The 23,808-nt window shown below is 44.1% G+C and overlaps 2 protein-coding genes across 3 annotated transcripts; one reads left to right on the forward strand and one right to left on the reverse strand.

The window, feature by feature from the left end:
* Positions 1-785: 785 nt before the first annotated feature.
* hus1 (HUS1 checkpoint clamp component) lies at positions 786-4,119 on the reverse strand (the record flags this gene model as incomplete). The annotated part of the gene is given in 3 exon segments (XM_034134719.1): positions 786-962; positions 3,491-3,618; positions 3,944-4,119. Coding segments are annotated over 3 exon segments (357 nt in total), but the record flags the coding sequence as incomplete, so codon positions are not given.
* A 1,660-nt stretch (positions 4,120-5,779) lies between these two features.
* LOC117485983 (tubulin beta chain-like) lies at positions 5,780-15,755 on the forward strand. 2 transcript variants are annotated; one of them, XM_034134708.1, is made up of 8 exons: positions 5,780-5,839; positions 6,271-6,379; positions 7,277-7,387; positions 7,598-7,713; positions 7,800-7,928; positions 9,785-10,312; positions 10,978-11,276; positions 15,553-15,755. In XM_034134708.1, the coding sequence occupies exons 1-8, from the start codon at positions 5,783-5,785 to the stop codon at positions 15,623-15,625; spliced, it is 1,422 nt and encodes a 473-aa protein (XP_033990599.1). In that variant the 5' UTR covers positions 5,780-5,782; the 3' UTR covers positions 15,626-15,755. The 2 variants fall into 2 exon arrangements, with proteins under 2 accessions (XP_033990599.1, XP_033990590.1); XM_034134699.1 differs by having other exon boundaries at positions 5,783-5,839; positions 15,556-15,755.
* The last annotated feature ends 8,053 nt before the right edge of the window (positions 15,756-23,808 follow it).

Here is a 23,808-nt window from a genome sequence, read left to right on the forward strand (position 1 = left end):
CACAGAGAGCATGTTCTCCTCACAGAGAGCATGTTTCTCCTCACAGAGTGCATGTTCTCCTCACAGAGTGCATGTTCTCCTCACAGAGAGCATGTTCTCCTCACAGAGAGCATGTTCTCCTCACAGAGAGCATGTTCTCCTCACAGAGTGCATGTTCTCCTCACAGAGTGCATGTTCTCCTCACAGAGAGCATGTTCTCCTCACAGAGAGCATGTTCTCCTCACAGAGTGCATGTTCTCCTCACAGAGTGCATGTTCTCCTCACAGAGTGCATGTTCTCCTCCACAGAGTGCATGTTCTCCTCACAGAGTGCATGTTCTCCTCACAGAGTGCATGTTCTCCTCACAGAGTGCATGTTCTCCTCACAGAGTGCATGTTCTCCTCACAGAGTGCATGTTCTCCTCACAGAGTGCATGTTCTCCTCACAGAGAGCATGTTCTCCTCACAGAGAGCATGTTCTCCTCACAGAGAGCATGTTCTCCTCACAGAGTGCATGTTCTCCTCACAGAGTGCATGTTCTCCTCACAGAGTGCATGTTCTCCTCACAGAGTGCATGTTCTCCTCACAGAGTGCATGTTCTCCTCACAGAGTGCATGTTCTCCTCACAGAGAGCATGTTCTCCTCACAGAGTGCATGTTCTCCTCACAGAGTGCATGTTCTCCTCACAGAGTGCATGTTCTCCTCACAGAGAGCATGTTCTCCTCACAGAGTGCATGTTCTCCTCACAGAGTGCATGTTCTCCTCACAGAGTGCATGTTCTCCTCACAGAGAGCATGTTCTCCTCACCAGCTCAGCAGCGATGGTTAAGCAGGGACAGTGCTTCTTGGTGAGCTTCACCTTCACAGCTTTAGCGTTCTGCACCGTCTTCAGAGCGCGGGACAGATTCTCCGGAGTCACCTCCAGACAGATCTCGTTATCCTCCGGGGAGACGCCCTCCATCTGGAACTCATCGAAGAAGTTCTCCTGCAGCAGGAGGAGGAGGAGGAGGAGGAGGAGGAGGAGGAGGAGGAGGAGGAGGAGGGAATAAAGGGTTATAATTATTCATATTAATATTATCATGTATTTATTTCAACAAGGACCGTGCATACAAATACATTCATCTCAGAAAAGAGAAGAGATGAAGGATGCAGTCCTGAGGGAGGTAACAATCAACAAACACTACACACATTGCATCGTCTCCATCACACTAACAAGTATAAAACATGATCTAAGTACAGCTCAATAAAGTAATACATAGTACAGTTAAAATATAATATGACAATACACTTAAAGGCAGGGTAGGTCAGTTTGAGAAACCAGCTTGAGTGCGCTAGAATCTGAAAGTACGCAACCGAAAACAATCTGCCCCTTCCTTCAGACTTCCTCACAGAGCCCCTCCTCCAACACACACGAACGCGCACATGACCAATGAGGGCACCAGATCAGTTTGTGCCCAGATGGAAGGCTGACAGGCAGGTAGGCCATCCAGTTACTTTAGCCGGGCCGGCTCAGATGATTGGTCGTGCTTTTTACAGAACTACAGCTTCCACAGATGATATTTATTATGGATTTATTGTCAAAGCACTTCAGATATTCATTGCTATCAGGATGTTAAGAGCATTCCATGGAATATAACAACAAGTGTATCTGAAGTGAATTACCTACCCCACCTTTAACGAGGATTCCAGTTTCACCTAAAGGTCTCCTATTATACTGTTTCAGGCGTATATTATAGGTCCCATGTATGTTCCAAACCACATGAAGGATTCTCTCTGAAACAGCATGGAGCTCAAACTCTTTCTCTCTCTCAGGTTTACCTCAAGGTGACTTCCTTTTGATTTCCTGCTTCTTCACACATGCTCTCTCCAGTACAGGTTAGCTCTGAGTGTTAGCATGCTAATGTAAACACAGACCATATTACTTCCAGAACACGTCTCATTGTTTCTGACAGCAACGTTTCTGATTGGCCCGTGGGTGTAAAGCCCGCCCACATTTTAGTAATGTGGTCATGACGCAGCAAATCTGGATTAGCTCCGTTGTTCCCCCGTTTTTAGAGATGTGGGTACGGAGGAAAAGAGAGAGGGGTTTATTTCCTGACACTTTGAGAGTCTCCTGACACACGGGGGACACACCGGGGGGACACACCGGGGGGGGACACCGGAGACACACACCGGACACACACACCGGGGACACACCGGAGACACACACCGGGGACACACGGGGGGACACACCGGGGGGACACACCGGGGGGACACACCGGAGACACACACCGGAGACACACCGGGGACACATGGTGATGTAGAGAAGACATCAGATGCGGCTTTCACACCAGCGCTTTTCCCTTTCTAGCTCCTAGCGAGAGCTTTTCTGGTTCAGCTCCGGTTTCCCTTTTCAGCTCCCGCTCTGTTCACACCGCCCAGAGCTGCGTCATGACGTCACAGTTTACATCACTGATTTTCTCCCACAACAACAACGGGCCGGGGACTGCGTCGGGTCGATGATCGTGTTGCTTTTAATCATACGAAGCCAGATTAAATGAAATAACGACTTCTCCAACCTTATACTTTTCTCCAGAGTGCCGTGGTTCATTGTTTATTAATGTGTTTCATTTACCGACCGCTGCAGTGCTGCTCTTCAACGGGAGTTTATTCTCCCGTTAGCTCCGGGTTAGCTCACACGGCTCTAAAGTATTCACTGTCTGACTGTCACACAAGCAGCTGATACATATCCCCAGTTCCCCTGAAGTGAATGTGTGTCAGTCTGAATTGACGCTGTTTGGCATCACAACGCTGTTATGAAAGTTTCTCTGGTATAACATGGGTGATGTTAGCATAGCAACCGAAGCTAAACTGACTACTTGCTAAGCCGTTTTCTACAGGCACTTTTTACCGGCGTATTTTTCATTATGATTCTACTTGTGATAGTCGGACATGACAACCTGTGCAGCCCATGTATTGATTCCATCCGATAGCTGCTATAATAACAAACGTCTGCCTGCTCTCCACAATGATCAATAACAGAGAACGGATGGTCAAAGTAAGGTACAAATAAACAGAATCACACGAAGCCTGGTTAGTGTTGCCTGACTTTATAAAGTGTGTTTCTTTATAAGTGTGTGGTTGCCTTCTAGTCACTTTGCTCAGCGCTACTGCTTGTAGGCAGGCATGACGAGACTCTTCAGTCGACCCATGTTCAGGGGACGTGGGTTTAGTTTCATGCACGCCTCGACGTAAGAGAGACGTAAGCGACGCCGCGTCATAGCTCCGAAGCTCTTGCCTCTCGACCGACAATTTTTTGGAGCTGGAAGTGAACCGGATTCCGGAGCTAAGAGGCGGCGCGCTGCGGTGTGAACAGGAAAAAACGGTACTTTTCAGCTCCTGCTCCGAGCCGGAGCTGAAAAAGCGCCGGTGTGAAAGGGGCAAGAGAGTGACTTTTGCATGATAGGAGACCTTTAAGTTACAGATGATACTGAGGACGTCTCACTGCATGTTAATAATGAAGTCTGTAATCACCTGAGAGAGTTCACACCACATGCTCACGCCGCCATTTGCAACTTTTCCAGAGAGGACGAAGAAAAGGTTTTGTGGAGTCAGACGAAGAACACACATCTTCGTCAGCTTGGAGATGGTGGTGATCACACCTGATGAGGAGGAGGAGGAGGAGGAAGAGATACTCAGCAAAACACTAAGCAGAATGCTCCATATAATGCATTAAAACTGATGTTTATTGGCATTAATTTGTAGTTTTATTAAAAAATAAGGAGACAGAGTGTTATATTTACACTAAATTCACGTTGTAAAACACAATTAAATTCCCCTTAGCGTTTATCTCGCTACTAATTCCTCAATACTGTTTTATAAAGAACTGAAAAAAGTCACTAAATTACACAAAAACATTTCAAACTATCAGTTAGCATCAGTTAGCATGTTAGCTCCACACTCTTCCGGTAAGATAAAGCTACTTACGGGTGAAATGGTTCAGACACGCCACGTCTATAATCTTCCCTCTGAACTTCATCTCTAATTAAAGCAGTTACTTTCAGTCTGAAGACAGACAAAGTGTTTTTAATCCGTTTTTAGTTTCAGGAGAATATTTTATTTTTAAGCGAACCGCGTTTGTTTTTGTCCTTCCGCGTCAGAGGTCCGACCGGAAACAACAGCCAGCGTCAAAGGTTCCGGGGGGATTTAAACCAATAAACAGCGTTTGGAAGTTTAATAAACAAGAATAAAAATGAACTAAAATTAATATTAAACTCAACAAACTCTAAACAAAATTTCCATGTGAAAAATATATAAATATCTGCACAGCTTCAATTTTTGAGAAAGAATGCACATATTTTACTTATTATTCCTAATATTTTATCATACTATATTTTACGTAATTTTATTTTGGTATGTTTATATTTAATGTAAATATTTCTCTAAATTTTACGGTAATAATAGTTATTTTTTAAATAGTTTTAAATATTTGTTTTACATTCTTTGGTCCTTTTCTTACCTTTTCTTTTCTTTAATAACGGTGTTTGTGTACGCCTCAAAACTCCACACATGGAGAACCTACTTGTTAATAAACCTGGTTCTGATTCTGATCAAGGCACTGGTTTGTAGAAAGGAGAAGGGGATCATTTCATATCCTTTTAATGATATGTATTAACTTGTTATGACTGAGCAGAGTTCCCCTCAGACAGCCGGAGCAGCAGATGTTCTCTGAAGGATTCCTGTGTAATAACTCGGTGTAAAGTGACACTAACAGCTGACCTCAGATCAGCACATGGTCCCTGAACACACCGCACAGTTAAAGGCTCGACTGGTAAAACTCTCCTTTAGTTTTACTGGGAAACTCAAACCATACATGAACTCATTAATCCATGACTTCATTATTTCTGCGTCTGCTGCTCCTTCAACTCAGAGGTAAATAATCCACCTTCTACTCGACTACATGTGATTTAGTTGCTGTGGAGTTCAGATTAAAACTTAAAAGATGTTAGAGAAATCAATGCAATAGTGAAAGTACTTCAGGAATAATTAAAATAATATGATATAAAGCTCTTGTTTGCCTATAAATACAACTTTACACTGTTATTAGATGCATTTACGATGTATTATTTCATAGGAAGGTAATAGGAGGATTCATTCATCGCACATTGTCTGTGTCAGGTTTTATAATTTAAAGTATAAATACAGTTTGGTTATCCATGCACCAGTGACGTCTGACACTTTTCACTCGACTAAAACGTAATGAAGGGAGTCTCTGTGTGGAGACATGTTGGAATAGTGAAAGTATAATGAAATAATACGATCTCTAGTCCCAGAGGAGCTCTTCTCGCCAATTGAAATCCAACTTTACACTGTTATTAGATTGACTCTGAGGAGGATAGGAGGAGGTTTCTAATGTGCTGCACGCACAGAGGAGAGGGACTCAATATATTCCATCTTTCCTCAATTTCCCCCAAAAAATCCCAAATATTCGTAATTTTTTTTAACAATCTTTCTTTGATATTCCAATTGTTTTATTTTTCATTTTGAATTCTATTGTATTTTGTTGTATAACCTACTTTGTCTCAATATAGTCCAACTTTCTCTCTCATAATATATTCCCTCTGTTCCTCAAATGTTTCGGTATGCTCCAATCAGAACAAAGAGATGTTTTCTGCTGAGTCCAACAGACTGTATGTGAGGGGGGGGTCAGCTGAAGGGGGACGTGATTAACTGTCGCACACTGGCTCCATGCTGCAGGAGGACTGACTGAGCTCCACAGAGAGAGAAGAAGAAATATATATTAAATAATACTAACTAAAGCAGAAGATGAGGGAGATCGTCCACCTTCAGGCCGGGCAGTGCGGGAACCAGATCGGGACCAAGGTGAGCAAATAACACATCATTATTTCAAACATGTTTTTGAATTCAACGTGCGATCGTTTGTGGTTCTTCTGCTCTGGAACTGCTTCACCTTTGAATCCTGTGAAATGCTCACACGACAAAACACGACATCATTTTGCTTTAAATCCAAAGGTTTCCACGTTGTTGGATTTCAATCTTAAAATAAAGGAAAACAAACGTTGGATCAACAATTTATAAAACACATATCTGGCTTCACGAGTTACAATGTGAGGATTAAGATGATTTGACCTCTCTTAAGGTACCTTCATCTTTTGACCAAATGTTCCCTCTCTCTCCTCCTCTCTCTCTCCTCCTCTCTCTCTCCTCCTCCTCTTCCTCTCTCTCCTCCTCTTCCTCTCTCTCCTCCTCTTCCTCTCTCTCCTCCTCTTCCTCTCTCTCCTCCTCCTCCTCAGTTTTGGGAGGTGATAAGTGATGAACACGGTATTGATCCGTCAGGATGTTTTGTTGGAGATTCGTCTCTTCAACTCGACCGAATCAACGTTTACTACAACGAGGCTTCCTGTGAGTAAAGTGTGTGTGTGTGTGTGTGTGTGTGTGTGTGTGTGTGTGAGTGTGTGTGTGTGTGTGAGTGTGCGTGTGCGTGTGCGTGTGCGTGTGAGTGTGAGTGTGTGCGTGCGTGCGTGCGTGCGAGCGTGCGTGCGTGCGTGCGTGTGCGTGTGAGTGTGTGTGTGTGTGTGTGAGTGTGTGTGTGTGTGTGAGTGTGCGTGTGCGTGTGCGTGTGCGTGTGAGTGTGAGTGTGTGCGTGCGTGCGTGCGTGCGAGCGTGCGTGCGTGCGTGCGTGCGTGTGAGTGTGTGTGTGTGTGTGAGTGTGCGTGTGCGTGTGCGTGTGCGTGTGAGTGTGTGTGTGTGCGTGCGTGCGTGCGTGCGAGCGTGCGTGCGTGCGTGCGTGCGTGCGAGTGTGTGTGTGTGCGTGCGTGCGTGCGTGCGTGCGTGCGTGCGTGCGTGCGTGCGTGCGTGCGTGCGTGCGTGCGTGCGTGCGTGCGTGCGTGCGTGCGTGCGTGTGTGTGTGTGTGTGTGTGTGTGTGTGTGTGTGTGTGTGTGTGTGTGTGTGCTTCAGGATAGAAGAAGTTTGGGATATTAAGAAAAATAAATCTGGATATTTGATTATTTTTAATAAAAGGTACGTTTTTGGATAATTTGAGGAAAAGAGGGAAATATATTATGAAAGAACAATATGGAATATATTGGGGAAATGTAGGTCATACAACAAAATACAATAGTATACAAAATAAAATAATTAGAATATTTCAAAAAATAGTTTTAAAAATCAAGAATATTTGGGTTTTTTGGGTAAAATTGAGATAAAATGAAGAAAATGAAAATAAAAAACTCCTAAATTAGAATGTTCTGGAAGTGTTCCTTCCACTCGTCTGAAGACCCTCTCCTCTGTGTGTGCAGCACATAAATACGTCCCCCGCGCTGTGCTGGTGGATCTGGAACCAGGAACCATGGACAGCGTTCGCTCCGGAGCCTTCGGACAACTCTTCAGACCGGACAACTTCATCTTCGGTAAACAAACAAACACCTGATTCACAAACAAAAACAAGAGGGTTAAAACAGAGACTGTCATGTTAGATATAACATATATATATATTTATAGATATAAAGGGTTAAAAACACAAGAATCGCTTCAGAGACGAGAGAAACACAAACAGAGCAAAATAACAGAATGATGAGAAATGTGCTTGTAATTTCCTGCGCTCTGATTGGCCGCTGCAGGTCATACGGGGGCGGGGAATAATTGGGCCAAAGGTCACTACACGGAGGGGGCGGAGCTAGTGGACTCAGTGCTGGACATCGTGAGGAAAGAGAGCGAGAGCTGTGATTGTTTACAGGTGAGGAGAAAATAAACAACAACAATAAATAAATAAAACATGTATGTTCCTTGTGTGACCTGTGACCCTAACCCTTCTCCGCGCAGGGCTTCCAGCTAACCCATTCCCTGGGGGGGGGCACGGGGTCGGGGATGGGAACGCTGCTGATCAGTAAAATCAGGGAGGAGTATCCGGACCGGATCATGAACACCTTCAGCGTCATGCCCTCACCCAAGGTGCCTCATCATCACATGGTTTAGCTCAGAGTCATGCCCTCACCCAAGGTGCCTCATCATCACATGGTTTAGCTCAGTGTCATGCCCTCACCCAAGGTGCCTCATCATCACATGGTTTAGCTCAGTGTCATGTCCTCACCCAAGGTGCCTCATCATCACATGGTTTAGCTCAGTGTCATGTCCTCACCCAAGGTGCCTCATCATCACATGGTTTAGCTCAGTGTCATGCCCTCACCCAAGGTGCCTCATCATCACATGGTTTAGCTCAGTGTCATGTCCTCACCCAAGGTGCCTCATCATCACATGGTTTAGCTCAGTGTCATGCCCTCACCCAAGGTGCCTCATCATCACATGGTTTAGCTCAGCCTCATGCCCTCACCCAAGGTGCCTCATCATCACATGGTTTAGCTCAGCGTCATGCCCTCACCCAAGGTGCCTCATCATCACATGGTTTAGCTCAGCGTCATGCCCTCACCCAAGGTGCCTCATCATCACATGGTTTAGCTCAGTGTCATGCCCTCACCCAAGGTGCCTCATCATCACATGGTTTAGCTCAGTGTCATGTCCTCACCCAAGGTGCCTCATCATCACATGGTTTAGCTCAGTGTCATGCCCTCACCCAAGGTGCCTCATCATCACATGGTTTAGCTCAGTGTCATGCCCTCACCCAAGGTGCCTCATCATCACATGGTTTAGCTCAGCCTCATGCCCTCACCCAAGGTGCCTCATCATCACATGGTTTAGCTCAGCCTCATGCCCTCACCCAAGGTGCCTCATCATCACATGGTTTAGCTCAGCGTCATGCCCTCACCCAAGGTGCCTCATCATCACATGGTTTAGCTCAGTGTCATGCCCTCACCCAAGGTGCCTCATCATCACATGGTTTAGCTCAGTGTCATGCCCTCACCCAAGGTGCCTCATCATCACATGGTTTAGCTCAGTGTCATGCCCTCACCCAAGGTGCCTCATCATCACATGGTTTAGCTCAGCCTCATGCCCTCACCCAAGGTGCCTCATCATCACATGGTTTAGCTCAGAGTCATGCCCTCACCCAAGGTGCCTCATTTCATTATCACACGATTTAGGTCTTTCTGATTTATCTGCATTTAAAAATGTAGTTTGTAAAAAAAAATCTGAATTTTCTTTTTATGAATTTTTTTTTAATGACATTTTCTGACTTCAAAGTCTCATAATGCTGACTTATATTCAGGACTTATAATGCTAACTTATATAAGTGTTTAAGGACTCATAATGCTAACTTATATGCAGGACTCATAATGCTAACTTATATTCAGGACTCATAATGCTAACTTATATGCAGGACTCATAATGCTAACTTATATTCAGGACTCATAATGCTAACTTATATCAGGGTTTAAGGACTCATAATGCTGACTCATAATGCTAACTCATATCAGGGATTCAGGACTCATAGTGCTAACTTATATCAGGGTTTAGGACTCATAATGCTGGGTTTTAGAACCCAAAGTGCTAACTCATATTTAAGACTCTTAATGCTGACTTATATCAGGGTTTTAAGACTCATAATGCTGACTTATTACTTGTCACGGATTCAGAACTCATAATGCTGACTTATATGACTTATATCAGGTTGTTAAGACTAATAACGCTGACCTATATCATGGATCCATGACTCAAAATGCTGACTCATCTCCTGATTCAATGCTAACTCATGCCAGGGTTTAGGATACATCATTTAATGCCTTCATTTGGTTTTAGCTGCTGTGCATATGACAATAAAACCTTTGAATCTTGAATTTGAATTGAATAATGCTGACTCATATCATGGGTTCATGACTCATAATGGTGACTCATAATGCTAACTCATTCCCCAGGTGTCTGACACGGTGGTGGAGCCCTACAACGCCACGCTCTCTGTGCACCAGCTGGTGGAAAACACGGACGAGACGTACTGCATCGACAACGAGGCGCTGTACGACATCTGCTTCCGGACGCTAAAGCTAACGACGCCGACTTACGGAGATTTGAACCACTTAGTTTCCGCGACGATGAGCGGAGTGACGACTTCGTTAAGATTTCCCGGCCAATTGAACGCCGACCTACGAAAACTAGCCGTGAACATGGTGCCGTTTCCCAGAATGCACTTCTTCATGCCGGGTTTCGCGCCGCTAACGTCTCGCGGGAGCCAGCAGTACCGAGCGCTAACGGTCCCTGAACTCACCGCGCAGATGTTTGATGCCAGAAACATGATGGCGGCGTGCGATCCGAGGCACGGGAGATATCTGACGGTGGCGGCCATCTTTAGAGGGAAGATGTCCATGAAGGAGGTCGACGAGCAGATGCTGAACATCCAGAACAAAAACAGCAGCCTCTTCGTGGAGTGGATCCCCAACAACGTCAAGGTGGTGCTAATATTTTGTTATAATTATGATTATTATTATTGTTTGTTTCTAACATGTTCAATAAATTGACTAATAATAATAAGATTGTTTTACACACGATTTAAGATGCTAACCTGCATATGTTGTGTTAATTGCGGTTAATACGCATAAATTAGCGTTAATTAGCATACATTAGCGTTGATTAGCGTCAATTAGCGTTAATAAGCATCAATTAGACAACAGTTAAAAAATTGCTTGGTCAATTTAGACAATTTAGGAGTGGTTTTGGGGGTTATCGAGGATGTCGAGTCCATTTCTGACATTCTCACTATCAAAAATTGTAGTTTTGACCCAAAATGAAACCAAACCAGTTCCTGGAAGTACAAATATGGCATTTTTTTTAATTCACACTACCATCTATGATCCTGAAAATGTCATAAATGGACTCAACATCCTCAATAACCCCGAAAACCACTCCAAAACTGTCTTAATCTGCAATGCCATTTTAAAACTATTGTCCACATAGGCTAACGTGCTAATTAATGCTAATTAACGCAAGATGTTAGGATGCAAAATGTGCATACTTGTTGTCGTCTGTTTGTCTCTTTGCAGCTGCTTTTCCTCCAGGTGTGGAACTCACTGTTTGAACTGTATATAACGCTTAATGATCTCTTTGTAAATTGAAGGTGGCCGTGTGCGACATCGCGCCTCGAGGACTCAAAATGGCGTCCACGTTCATCGGGAACAGCACAGCGATCCAGGAGCTCTTCAAGAGGATTTCTGAGCAGTTTTCGGCGATGTTTCGCAGGAAAGCGTTCCTTCACTGGTTCACCGGGGAGGGGATGGACGAGATGGAGTTCACGGAGGCCGAGAGCAACATGAACGACCTGGTGGCCGAATACCAACAATATCAAGAGGCCAACATCAGCGAGGAGGAGCACGACTTCCACAGCGAGGAGGAGGAGGAGGAGAACCACGAGGAAGAGTAAGAGGAATATACTCAAAGTGGAGATCTTTAGATAAATGAAAGATTTATTTCTCCTAAATCGGGAAAATGCATCGTGGCAGGAAATATACTTTAAAGGTCTCCTATTATACTATTTTTAGGCGTAGATTAGAGGTCTCAGATATAAAAAACACGTCTCCTAAGGATGCCACTTGGTAAGGAGGTAAGGATGCCACTTTGTAAGGAGGTAAGGATGCCACTTGGTAAGGAGGTAAGGATGCCACTTGGTAAGGAGGTAAGGATGCCACTTGGTAAGGAGGTAAGGATGCCACTTGGTAAGGAGGTAAGGATGCCACTTGGTAAGGAGGTAAGGATGCCACTTGGTAAGGAGGTAAGGATGCCACTTGGTAAGGAGGTAAGGATGCCACTTGGTAAATTACAGAGTAAATCAATCTAATCTGTAAAGTTGTATTTAGGCGAACAAGAGCTCCTCTGGGACTTTAGATCATATTATTTTAAATAGTCCTTTCTCTATTGCACCGACCTTTCCAACATTTATTACGTTTTAATCACAAAAAGAGCAACTTCATTGCATCACAACAAAAGGACTTTCATTTTCATGAACAACGCCAGAGGAGGACCAAATAATTAAAGGTGGGGTAGGTCAGTTTGAGAAACCAGCTCGAGATCGCTAGAATCTGAAAATACACAGCCGGAGAAAATCTGCCACTTCCTCACAGAGCCCCTCCTCCAACACACACGAACGCGCACATGACCAATGAGGGCACCAGATAAGTTTGTGCACAGATGGAAGGCTGACAGGCAGGTAGGCCATCCAGTTATTTTAGCCGGGCCGGCTCAGATGATTGGTCGTGCTGTTTACAGTACTACAGCTTCCACAGATGATATTTATTATGGATTTATTGTCAAAGCACTTCAGATATTCATTGCTATCTGGATGTTAAGAGCATTCCATGGAATATAACAACAAGTGTTTCTGAAGTGAAATACCTACCCCACCTTTAACAATAATTATAATAATAAGAGCGTCGGGAAAATGCATCGTGGGAGGATATATACTCGAAGTGTAGATGTTTTGATAAATACAATTATTATTTCTCCTAAATTGACACATTTTATCTGAGAAATAATGTCAATCAATATCTGCCTATTATATAAATATAAATAAAACAACAACAGGTTGACTTGTTGCTCGGGATGTTTTAAACAAAATAAAAACACATCAAATTGGCGCCCAGCTGGATCCTTCCAAATCTAAAGAGCTTCATTTTGACTTTCCAGCGCAGTCATTTTTGATATTTTTGATAAATTCAAGATTTATTTCTCCTAAATTTCCACATTTTATTTGAGAAATACTTGTTTCCAAAATAAACTGCACAAAATGTCAAAGATGCTTCAGGTTTTTTAACTTTAGGGGATTAAATATGTTAAAATGTTAAGATTTATCATTTTACTCATTATGTGTTTAGAAAAGCTTTATTTGTATCAGTTCTTGCAGCTTTGAATGGATTTAGACCCTCAGAGTACTCAGAGGTGTTAGTCAGCTGATGGACCCCCTGGTGATGCCTCAGAGGTGTTAGTCAGCTGATGGACCCCCTGGTGATGCCTCAGAGTATTCAGAGGTGTTAGTCAGCTGATGGACCCCCTGGTGATGCCTCAGAGTATTCAGAGGTGTTAGTCAGCTGATGGACCCCCTGGTGATGCCTCAGAGTACTCAGAGGTGTTAGTCAGCTGATGGACCCCCTGGTGATGCCTCAGAATACTCAGAGGTGTTAGTCAGCTGATGGACCCCCTGCTGATGCCTCAGAGGTGTTAGTCAGCTGATGGACCCCCTGCTGATGCCTCAGAGTATTCAGAGGTGTTAGTCAGCTGATGGACCCCCTGCTGATGCCTCAGAGTACTCAGAGGTGTTAGTCAGCTGATGGACCCCCTGCTGATGCCTCAGAGTACTCAGAGGTGTTAGTCAGCTGATTGACCCCCTGCTGATGCCTCAGAGTACTCAGAGGTGTTAGTCAGCTGATGGACCCCCTGCTGATGCCTCAGAGTACTCAGAGGTGTTAGTCAGCTGATGGACCCCCTGCTGATGCCTCAGAGTACTCAGAGGTGTTAGTCAGCTGATGGACCCCCTGGTGATGCCTCAGAGGTGTTAGTCAGCTGATGGACCCCCTGCTGATGCCTCAGAGGTGTTAGTCAGCTGATGGACCCCCTGGTGATGCCTCAGAGTACTCAGAGGTGTTAGTCAGCTGATTGACCCCCTGCTGATGCCTCAGAGGTGTTAGTCAGCTGATGGACCCCCTGCTGATGCCTCAGAGGTGTTAGTCAGCTGATGGACCCCCTGCTGATGCCTCAGAGGTGTTAGTCAGCTGATGGACCCCCTGGTGATGCCTCAGAGTACTCAGAGGTGTTAGTCAGCTGATTGACCCCCTGCTGATGCCTCAGAGGTGTTAGTCAGCTGATGGACCCCCTGGTGATGCCTCAGAGTATTCAGAGGTGTTAGTCAGCTGATTGACCCCCTGGTGATGCCTCAGAGGTGTTAGTCAGCTGATGGACCCCCTGCTGATGCCTCAGAGTATTCAGAGGTGTTAGTCAGCTGATGGACCCCCTGGTGATGCCTCAGAGTACTCAGAGGTGTTAGTCAGCTGATGGACCCCCTGCTGATGCCTCAGAGGTGTTAGTCAGCTGATGGACCCCCTGCTGATGCCTCAGAGGTGTTAGTCAGCTGATGGACCCCCTGCTGATGCCTCAGAGTACTCAGAGGTGTTAGTCAGCTGATGGACCCCCTGGTGATGCCTCAGAGTACTCAGAGGTGTTAGTCAGCTGATGGACCCCCTGGTGAAGCCTCAGAATACTCAGAGGTGTTAGTCAGCTGATGGACCCCCTGGTGAAGCCTCAGAGTACTCAGAGGTGTTAGTCAGCTGATGGACCCCCTGGTGATGCCTCAGAATACTCAGAGGTGTTTAGTCAGCTGATGGGACCCCCTGGTGAGGGCCTCAGAGTACTCAGAGGTGTTAGTCAGCTGATGGACCCCCTGGTGAAGCCTCAGAGTACTCAGAGGTGTTAGTCAGCTGATGGACCCCCCTGGTGAAGCCTCAGAGTACTCAGAGGTGTTAGTCAGCTGATGGACCCCCTGGTGAAGCCTCAGAGTACTCAGAGGTGTTAGTCAGCTGATGGACCCCCTGGTGAAGCCTCAGAGTACTCAGAGGTGTTAGTCAGCTGATGGACCCCCTGGTGATGCCTCAGAGTACTCAGAGGTGTTAGTCAGCTGATGGACCCCCTGGTGATGCCTCAGAGTACTCAGAGGTGTTAGTTAGCTGATGGACCCCCTGGTGATGCCTCAGAGTACTCAGAGGTGTTAGTCAGCTGATGGACCCCCTGGTGATGCCTCAGAGTACTCAGAGGTGTTAGTCAGCTGATTGACCCCCTGGTGATGCCTCAGAGTACTCAGAGGTGTTAGTCAGCTGATGGACCCCCTGCTGATGCCTCAGAGTACTCAGAGGTGTTAGTCAGCTGATGGACCCCCTGGTGAAGCCTCAGAGGTGTTAGTCAGCTGATTGACCCCCTGCTGATGCCTCAGAGGTGTTAGTCAGCTGATTGACCCCCTGCTGATGCCTCAGAGGTGTTAGTCAGCTGATGGACCCCCTGCTGATGCCTCAGAATACTCAGAGGTGTTAGTCAGCTGATGGACCCCCTGCTGATGCCTCAGAGTACTCAGAGGTGTTAGTCAGCTGATGGACCCCCTGCTGATGCCTCAGAGTACTCAGAGGTGTTAATCAGCTGAATGCAAACTGAACGCCGGGATCAGAGCGTTAATCTGAGCGATTCTGGACAAAAGGAGACTCAGCACTTTGTTTGTGTCGAGGATTATCTGCAGACAGAAAACGCTTCGCTCAGGTCGGTCAGGAATCCACTCTGCATGAGAACACTCTCATTGAACGAGATTACACAGAGGTCTACATCCCCTGAATTCAATCAATTGTTCCATTTTCAGAGGAAAACACAGTCAAATCTGAAAAGTTCTACATTTTCTTTACTTGAAAGACAAATTCCAGGTTTATAAAAGCATCGAAACCAAAAATAGCATTAAAAAAATCTATGTTTGTGCTTTTTTTCTGTTATTTAGACTTAGAGCATCCATGGAGCTCAAATGTTAGAAAACAAGCCATTTAAAAATTGTAATCTGCCAAATAGACCTGAGAAAAGCAAGAATGAACCCTTTATATCATTAGGGGTCATTGTGGAGGTCTCTCTGCATCCATTTGAACAGTTTTCTCTGTTGTTGTTGTTGTTCCCACAGCAGCTGGCACGCAGAGCGGGAGTTTGACGAGCCAATCAGAGAGCAGGAGGACGGTTTTAGTCCAATCAACTGACGGCAGAGGCGGACATGTCAACAACTAAATGTTTTTCTGGTTTCATGAAGAGTTTTTGATGATTTTGAATGAAAAGTAGGATTATTAGGTAGGTTATTTCCACTTTCCACTTCGAACGCTTTATCTCTCGAACTGGATGTACTTTGTTTTGCCAATAAACTGGATGTACTTTGTTTTGCCAATAAACTGGATGTACTTTGTTTTGCCAATAAATCACAACGTCAATACATTTTCATTGATCAGTGTTCATTTGGGTGGAAAAGTCTACTATTTACACATAAATAACAATATTATAAACATGTATTTATAACATAACATGATTGTTTTAAATGTCTACAGTTTTAGACTAAACACTAAAATATATTCAGCATTGTTTGAGAATTAAAACCCCCAAAATTGTTATTAATTGTTATTTAAAGAGACTTTTGATTAACCCACATGACATATATATATTGTGAGTCTAACATATGTTAATATAAGAGCAGAGGAAATATAGAAAACATTATTAAATATCATAATAAATATGAAACCTCCTGTACCTGCAGGAGCAGCCACTAGGCGGCGCTGCAACGCAATTAAAAACCACCTGAGAAACATCACAGATAAATATGATATTACTTTATAAATATAAAGTAATGAGCTCAGCCTTAAGACATATTTAGTCTTTAATAATAACTTCACTCTTTTTGCAGCATTTTGTATTTATTTGGCTCTTTTGTCGTCTTTATCTGGGGACATATTGGTCTTTATCGGGGGACATATTGGTCTTTATCTGGGGACATATTGGTCTTTATCGGGGGACACAATGGTCTTTATCTGGGGACATATTGGTCTTTATCGGGGGACACAATGGTCTTTATCTGGGGACATATTGGTCTTTATCTGGGGACATATTGGTCTTTATCTGGGGACATATTGGTCTTTATCGGGGGACATATTGGTCTTTATCTGGGGACATATTGGTCTTTATCTGGGGACATATTGGTCTTTATCTGGGGACATATTGGTCTTTATCTGGGGACATATTGGTCTTTATCGGGGGACATATTGGTCTTTATCTGGGGACATATTGGTCTTTATCGGGGGACACAATGGTCTTTATCTGGGGACATATTGGTCTTTATCGGGGGACACAATGGTCTTTATCTGGGACATATTGGTCTTTATCTGGGGACATGGTCTTTATCTGGGGGACATATTGGTCTTTATCTGGGGACATATTGGTCTTTATCTGGGACATTTGGTCTTTATCTGGGGACATATTGGTCTTTATCTGGGGAACATATTGGTCTTTATCTGGGGACATATTGGTCTTTATCTGGGGACATATTGGTCTTTATCGGGGGACACATTGGTCTTTATCTGGGGACATATTGGTCTTTATCTGGGGACACATTGGTCTTTATCTGGGGACATATTGGTCTTTATCGGGGGACACATTGGTCTTTATCTGGGGACATATTGGTCTTTATCTGGGGACATATTGGTCTTTATCTGGGGACACATTGGTCTTTATCTGGGGACATATTGGTCTTTATCTGGGGACACATTGGTCTTTATCTGGGGACATATTGGTCTTTATCTGGGGACATATTGGTCTTTATCTGGGGACATATTGGTCTTTATCTGGGGACACATTGGTCTTTATCTGGGGACATATTGGTCTTTATCTGGGGACATATTGGTCTTTATCTGGGGACATATTGGTCTTTATCTGGGGACATATTGGTCTTTATCTGGGGACACATTGGTCTTTATCTGGGGACATATTGGTCTTTATCTGGGGACACATTGGTCTTTATCTGGGGACACATTGGTCTTTATCTGGGGACACATTGGTCTTTATCTGGGGACATATTGGTCTTTATCTGGGGACATATTGGTCTTTATCTGGGGACATATTGGTCTTTATCGGGGGACACATTGGTCTTTATCTGGGGACATATTGGTCTTTATCTGGGGACATATTGGTCTTTATCTGGGGACATATTGGTCTTTATCTGGGGACATATTGGTCTTTATCTGGGGACACATTGGTCTTTATCTGGGGACATATTGGTCTTTATCTGGGGACACATTGGTCTTTATCTGGGGACACATTGGTCTTTATCTGGGGACACAATGGTCTTTATCGGGGGACACATTGGTCTTTATCTGGGGACATATTGGTCTTTATCTGGGGACATATTGGTCTTTATCTGGGGACATATTGGTCTTTATCTGGGGACATATTGGTCTTTATCTGGGGACATATTGGTCTTTATCGGGGGACATATTGGTCTTTATCTGGGGACATATTGGTCTTTATCTGGGGACACATTGGTCTTTATCTGGGGACATATTGGTCTTTATCTGGGGACATATTGGGGACATATTGGGGACATATTGGTCTTTATCTGGGGACATATTGGTCTTTATCTGGGGACATATTGGTCTTTATCTGGGGACATATTGGTCTTTATCTGGGGACATATTGGTCTTTATCTGGGGACATATTGGTCTTTATCTGGGGACACATTGGTCTTTATCTGGGACATATTGGTCTTTATCTGGGGACACATTGGTCTTTATCTGGGGACACATTGGTCTTTATCTGGGGACATATTGGGGACATATTGGGGACATATTGGTCTTTATCTGGGGACATATTGGGGACATATTGGGGACATATTGGTCTTTATCTGGGGACATATTGGTCTTTATCTGGGGACATATTGGGGACATATTGGGGACATATTGGTCTTTATCTGGGGACATATTGGTCTTTATCTGGGGACATATTGGTCTTTATCTGGGGACATATTGGTCTTTATCGGGGGACATATTGGTCTTTATCTGGGGACATATTGGTCTTTATCTGGGGACATATTGGTCTTATCGGGGGACACATTGGTCTTTATCGGGGGACATATTGGTCTTTATCTGGGGACATATTGGTCTTTATCTGGGGACACATTGGTCTTTATCTGGGGACATATTGGGGACATATTGGGGACATATTGGTCTTTATCTGGGGACATATTGGTCTTTATCTGGGGACATATTGGGGACATATTGGGGACATATTGGTCTTTATCTGGGGACATATTGGGGACATATTGGGGACATATTGGTCTTTATCTGGGGACATATTGGTCTTTATCTGGGGACATATTGGTCTTTATCTGGGGACATATTGGGGACATATTGGGGACATATTGGTCTTTATCTGGGGACATATTGGGGACATATTGGGGACATATTGGTCTTTATCTGGGGACCTATTGGTCTTTATCTGGGACATATTGGGGACATATTGGGGGACATATTGGTCTTTATCTGGGGACATATTGGTCTTTATCTGGGGACATATTGGTCTTTATCGGGGGACATATTGGTCTTTATCGGGGGACATATTGGTCTTTATCTGGGGACATATTGGTCTTTATCTGGGGACATATTGGTCTTTATCGGGGGACACATTGGTCTTTATCGGGGGACATATTGGTCTTTATCTGGGGACATATTGGTCTTTATCTGGGGACACATTGGTCTTTATCTGGGGACATATTGGTCTTTATCTGGGGACATATTGGGGACATATTGGGGACATATTGGTCTTTATCTGGGACATATTGGTCTTTATCTGGGGACATATTGGGGACATATTGGTCTTTATCTGGGGACATATTGGTCTTTATCTGGGGACATATTGGTCTTTATCTGGGGACATATTGGTCTTTATCGGGGGACATATTGGTCTTTATCTGGGGACATATTGGGGGACATATTGGTCTTTATCTGGGGACATATTGGGGACATATTGGTCTTTATCTGGGGGACATATTGGTCTTTATCTGGGGACATATTGGTCTTTATCTGGGGACATATTGGTCTTTATCTGGGGACATATTGGTCTTTATCTGGGGACATATTGGTCTTTATCTGGGGACACATTGGTCTTTATCTGGGGACACATTGGTCTTTATCTGGGGACACATTGGTCTTTATCTGGGGACATATTGGTCTTTATCTGGGACACATTGGTCTTTTATCTGGGGACATATTGGGGACATATTGGGGACATATTGGTCTTTATCTGGGGACATATTGGTCTTTATCTGGGGACACATTGGTCTTTATCGGGGGACATATTGGTCTTTATCTGGGGACATATTGGTCTTTATCTGGGGACACATTGGTCTTTATCTGGGACACATTGGTCTTTATCTGGGGACAACATTGGTCTTTATCTGGGGACATATTGGTCTTTATCTGGGGACACATGGGTCTTTAATCTGGGGACATATTGGGGACATATTGGGGACATATTGGTCTTTATCTGGGGACATATTGGTCTTTATCTGGGGACATATTGGTCTTTATCTGGGGACATATTGGTCTTTATCTGGGGACACATTGGTCTTTATCTGGGGACATATTGGTCTTTATCTGGGGGACACATTGGTCTTATCTGGGGACATATTGGTCTTTATCTGGGGACATATTGGTCTTTATCTGGGGACATATTGGTCTTTATCTGGGGACACATTGGTCTTTATCTGGGGACATATTGGTCTTTATCTGGGGACATATTGGTCTTTATCTGGGGACATATTGGTCTTTATCTGGGGACATATTGGTCTTTATCTGGGGACACATTGGTCTTTATCTGGGGACATATTGGTCTTTATCTGGGGACACATTGGTCTTTATTCTGGGGACACATTGGTCTTTATCTGGGGACACATTGGTCTTTATCTGGGGACATATTGGTCTTTATCTGGGGGACATATTGGTCTTTATCTGGGGACATATTGGTCTTTATCGGGGGACACATTGGGTCTTTATCTGGGGACATATTGGGTCTTTATCTGGGGACATATTGGTCTTTATCTGGGGACATATTGGTCTTTATCTGGGGACATATTGGTCTTTATCTGGGGACACATTGGTCTTTATCTGGGGACATATTGGTCTTTATCTGGGGACACATTGGTCTTTATCTGGGGACACATTGGTCTTTATCTGGGGACACAATGGTCTTTATCGGGGGACACATTGGTCTTTATCTGGGGACATATTGGTCTTTATCTGGGGACATATTGGTCTTTATCTGGGGACATATTGGTCTTTATCTGGGGACATATTGGTCTTTATCTGGGGACATATTGGTCTTTATCGGGGGACATATTGGTCTTTATCTGGGGACATATTGGTCTTTATCTGGGGACACATTGGTCTTTATCTGGGGACATATTGGTCTTTATCTGGGGACATATTGGGGACATATTGGGGACATATTGGTCTTTATCTGGGGACATATTGGTCTTTATCTGGGGACATATTGGTCTTTATCTGGGGACATATTGGTCTTTATCTGGGGACATATTGGTCTTTATCTGGGGACATATTGGTCTTTATCTGGGGACACATTGGTCTTTATCTGGGGACATATTGGTCTTTATCTGGGGACACATTGGTCTTTATCTGGGGACACATTGGTCTTTATCTGGGGGACATATTGGGGACATATTGGGGACATATTGGTCTTTATCTGGGGACATATTGGGGACATATTGGGGACATATTGGTCTTTATCTGGGATATATTGGTCTTTATCTGGGGACATATTGGGGACATATTGGGGGACATATTGGTCTTTATCTGGGGACATATTGGTCTATTATCTGGGGACATATTGGTTTTATCTGGGGACACATTGGTCTTTATCGGGGGACATATTGGTCTTTATCTGGGGACATATTGGTCTTTATCTGGGGACATATTGGTCTTTTATCGGGGGACACAGTGGTCTTTTAATCGGGGGGACAATATTGGTCTTTATCTGGGGACATATTGGTCTTTAATCTGGGGACACATTGGTCTTTTATCTGGGGACATATTGGGGACATATTGGGGGACATATTGGTCTTTATCTGGGGACATATTGGTCTTTATCTGGGGACATATTGGGGACATATTGGGGACATATTGGTCTTTATCTGGGGACATATTGGGGACATATTGGGGACATATTGGTCTTTATCTGGGGACATATTGGTCTTTATCTGGGGGACATATTGGTCTTTATCTGGGGACATATGGGGGACATATTGGGGACATAATTGGTCTTTATCTGGGGACATATTGGGGACATATTGGGGGACATATTGTGCTTTATCTGGGGACATATTGGGTCTTTATCTGGGGACATATTGGGGACATATTGGGGGGACATATTGGTCTTTATCTGGGGACATATTGGTCTTTATCTGGGGACATATTGGTCTTTATCTGGGGACATATTGGTCTTATCGGGGGACATATTGGTCTTTAATCTGGGGACATATTGGGCTTTATCTGGGGACATATTGGTCTTTATCGGGGGACACATTGGTCTTTATCGGGGGACATATTGGTCTTTATCTGGGGACATATTGGTCTTTATCTGGGGACATATTGGTCTTTATCTGGGGACATATTGGTCTTTATCTGGGGACATATTGGGGACATATTGGGGACATATTGGTCTTTATCTGGGGACATATTGGTCTTTATCTGGGGACATATTGGGGACATATTGGTCTTTATCTGGGGACATATTGGTCTTTATCTGGGGACATATTGGTCTTTATCTGGGGACATATTGGTCTTTATCGGGGGACATATTGGTCTTTATCTGGGGACATATTGGGGACATATTGGTCTTTATCTGGGGACATATTGGGGACATATTGGTCTTTATCTGGGGACATATTGGTCTTTATCTGGGGACATATTGGTCTTTATCTGGGGACATATTGGTCTTTATCTGGGGACATATTGGTCTTTATCTGGGGACATATTGGTCTTTATCTGGGGACACATTGGTCTTTATCTGGGGACACATTGGTCTTTATCTGGGGACACATTGGTCTTTATCTGGGGACATATTGGTCTTTATCTGGGGACACATTGGTCTTTATCTGGGGACATATTGGGGACATATTGGGGACATATTGGTCTTTATCTGGGGACATATTGGTCTTTATCTGGGGACACATTGGTCTTTATCGGGGGACATATTGGTCTTTATCTGGGGACATATTGGTCTTTATCTGGGGACACATTGGTCTTTATCTGGGGACACATTGGTCTTTATCTGGGGACACATTGGTCTTTATCTGGGGACATATTGGTCTTTATCTGGGGACACATTGGTCTTTATCTGGGGACATATTGGGGACATATTGGGGACATATTGGTCTTTATCTGGGGACATATTGGTCTTTATCTGGGGACATATTGGTCTTTATCTGGGGACATATTGGTCTTTATCTGGGGACATATTGGGGACATATTGGGGACATATTGGTCTTTATCTGGGGACATATTGGGGACATATTGGGGACATATTGGTCTTTATCTGGGGACATATTGGTCTTTATCTGGGGACATATTGGTCTTTATCTGGGGACATATTGGTCTTTATCTGGGGACATATTGGTCTTTATCGGGGGACACATTGGTCTTTATCGGGGGACATATTGGTCTTTATCGGGGGACATATTGTGTTGCTAGGCAACCGTTTTGGTCTCTTTTGTTTTATTGACATGTTTCAGCTGTTTTGCATCTCTTGTGTCTCTTGTGTGTCTCTTGTGTGTCTCTTGTGTGTCTCTTGTGTGTCTCTTGTGTGTCTCTTGTGTGTCTCTTGTGTGTCTCTTTTGTGTCTCTTGTGTGTCTCTTGTGTGTCTCTTGTGTCTCTTGTGTGTCTCTTGTGTGTCTCTTGTGTGTCTCTTGTGTGTCTCTTGTGTGTCTCTTGTGTCTCTTGTGTGTCTCTTGTGTGTCTCTTGTGTCTCTTGTGTGTCTCTTGTGTGTCTCTTGTGTGTCTCTTGTGTGTCTCTTTTGTGTCTCTTGTGTGTCTCTTTGTGTCTCTTGTGTGTCTCTTTTGTGTCTCTTGTGTGTCTCTTGTGTGTCTCTTGTGTCTCTTGTGTGTCTCTTGTGTGTCTCTTGTGTCTCTTGTGTGTCTCTTGTGTGTCTCTTGTGTCTCTTGTGTCTCTTGTGTCTCTTGTGTGTCTCTTGTGTGTCTCTTGTGTGTCTCTTGTGTGTCTCTTGTGTGTCTCTTGTGTCTCTTGTGTGTCTCTTGTGTCTCTTGTGTGTCTTGTGTGTCTCTTGTGTGTCTCTTGTGTGTCTCTTGTGTGTCTCTTTTGTGTCTCTTGTGT

Source organism: Trematomus bernacchii, unplaced genomic scaffold, assembly GCF_902827165.1.
Source record: "Trematomus bernacchii unplaced genomic scaffold, fTreBer1.1, whole genome shotgun sequence".
NCBI lineage: Eukaryota > Metazoa > Chordata > Actinopteri > Perciformes > Nototheniidae > Trematomus > Trematomus bernacchii.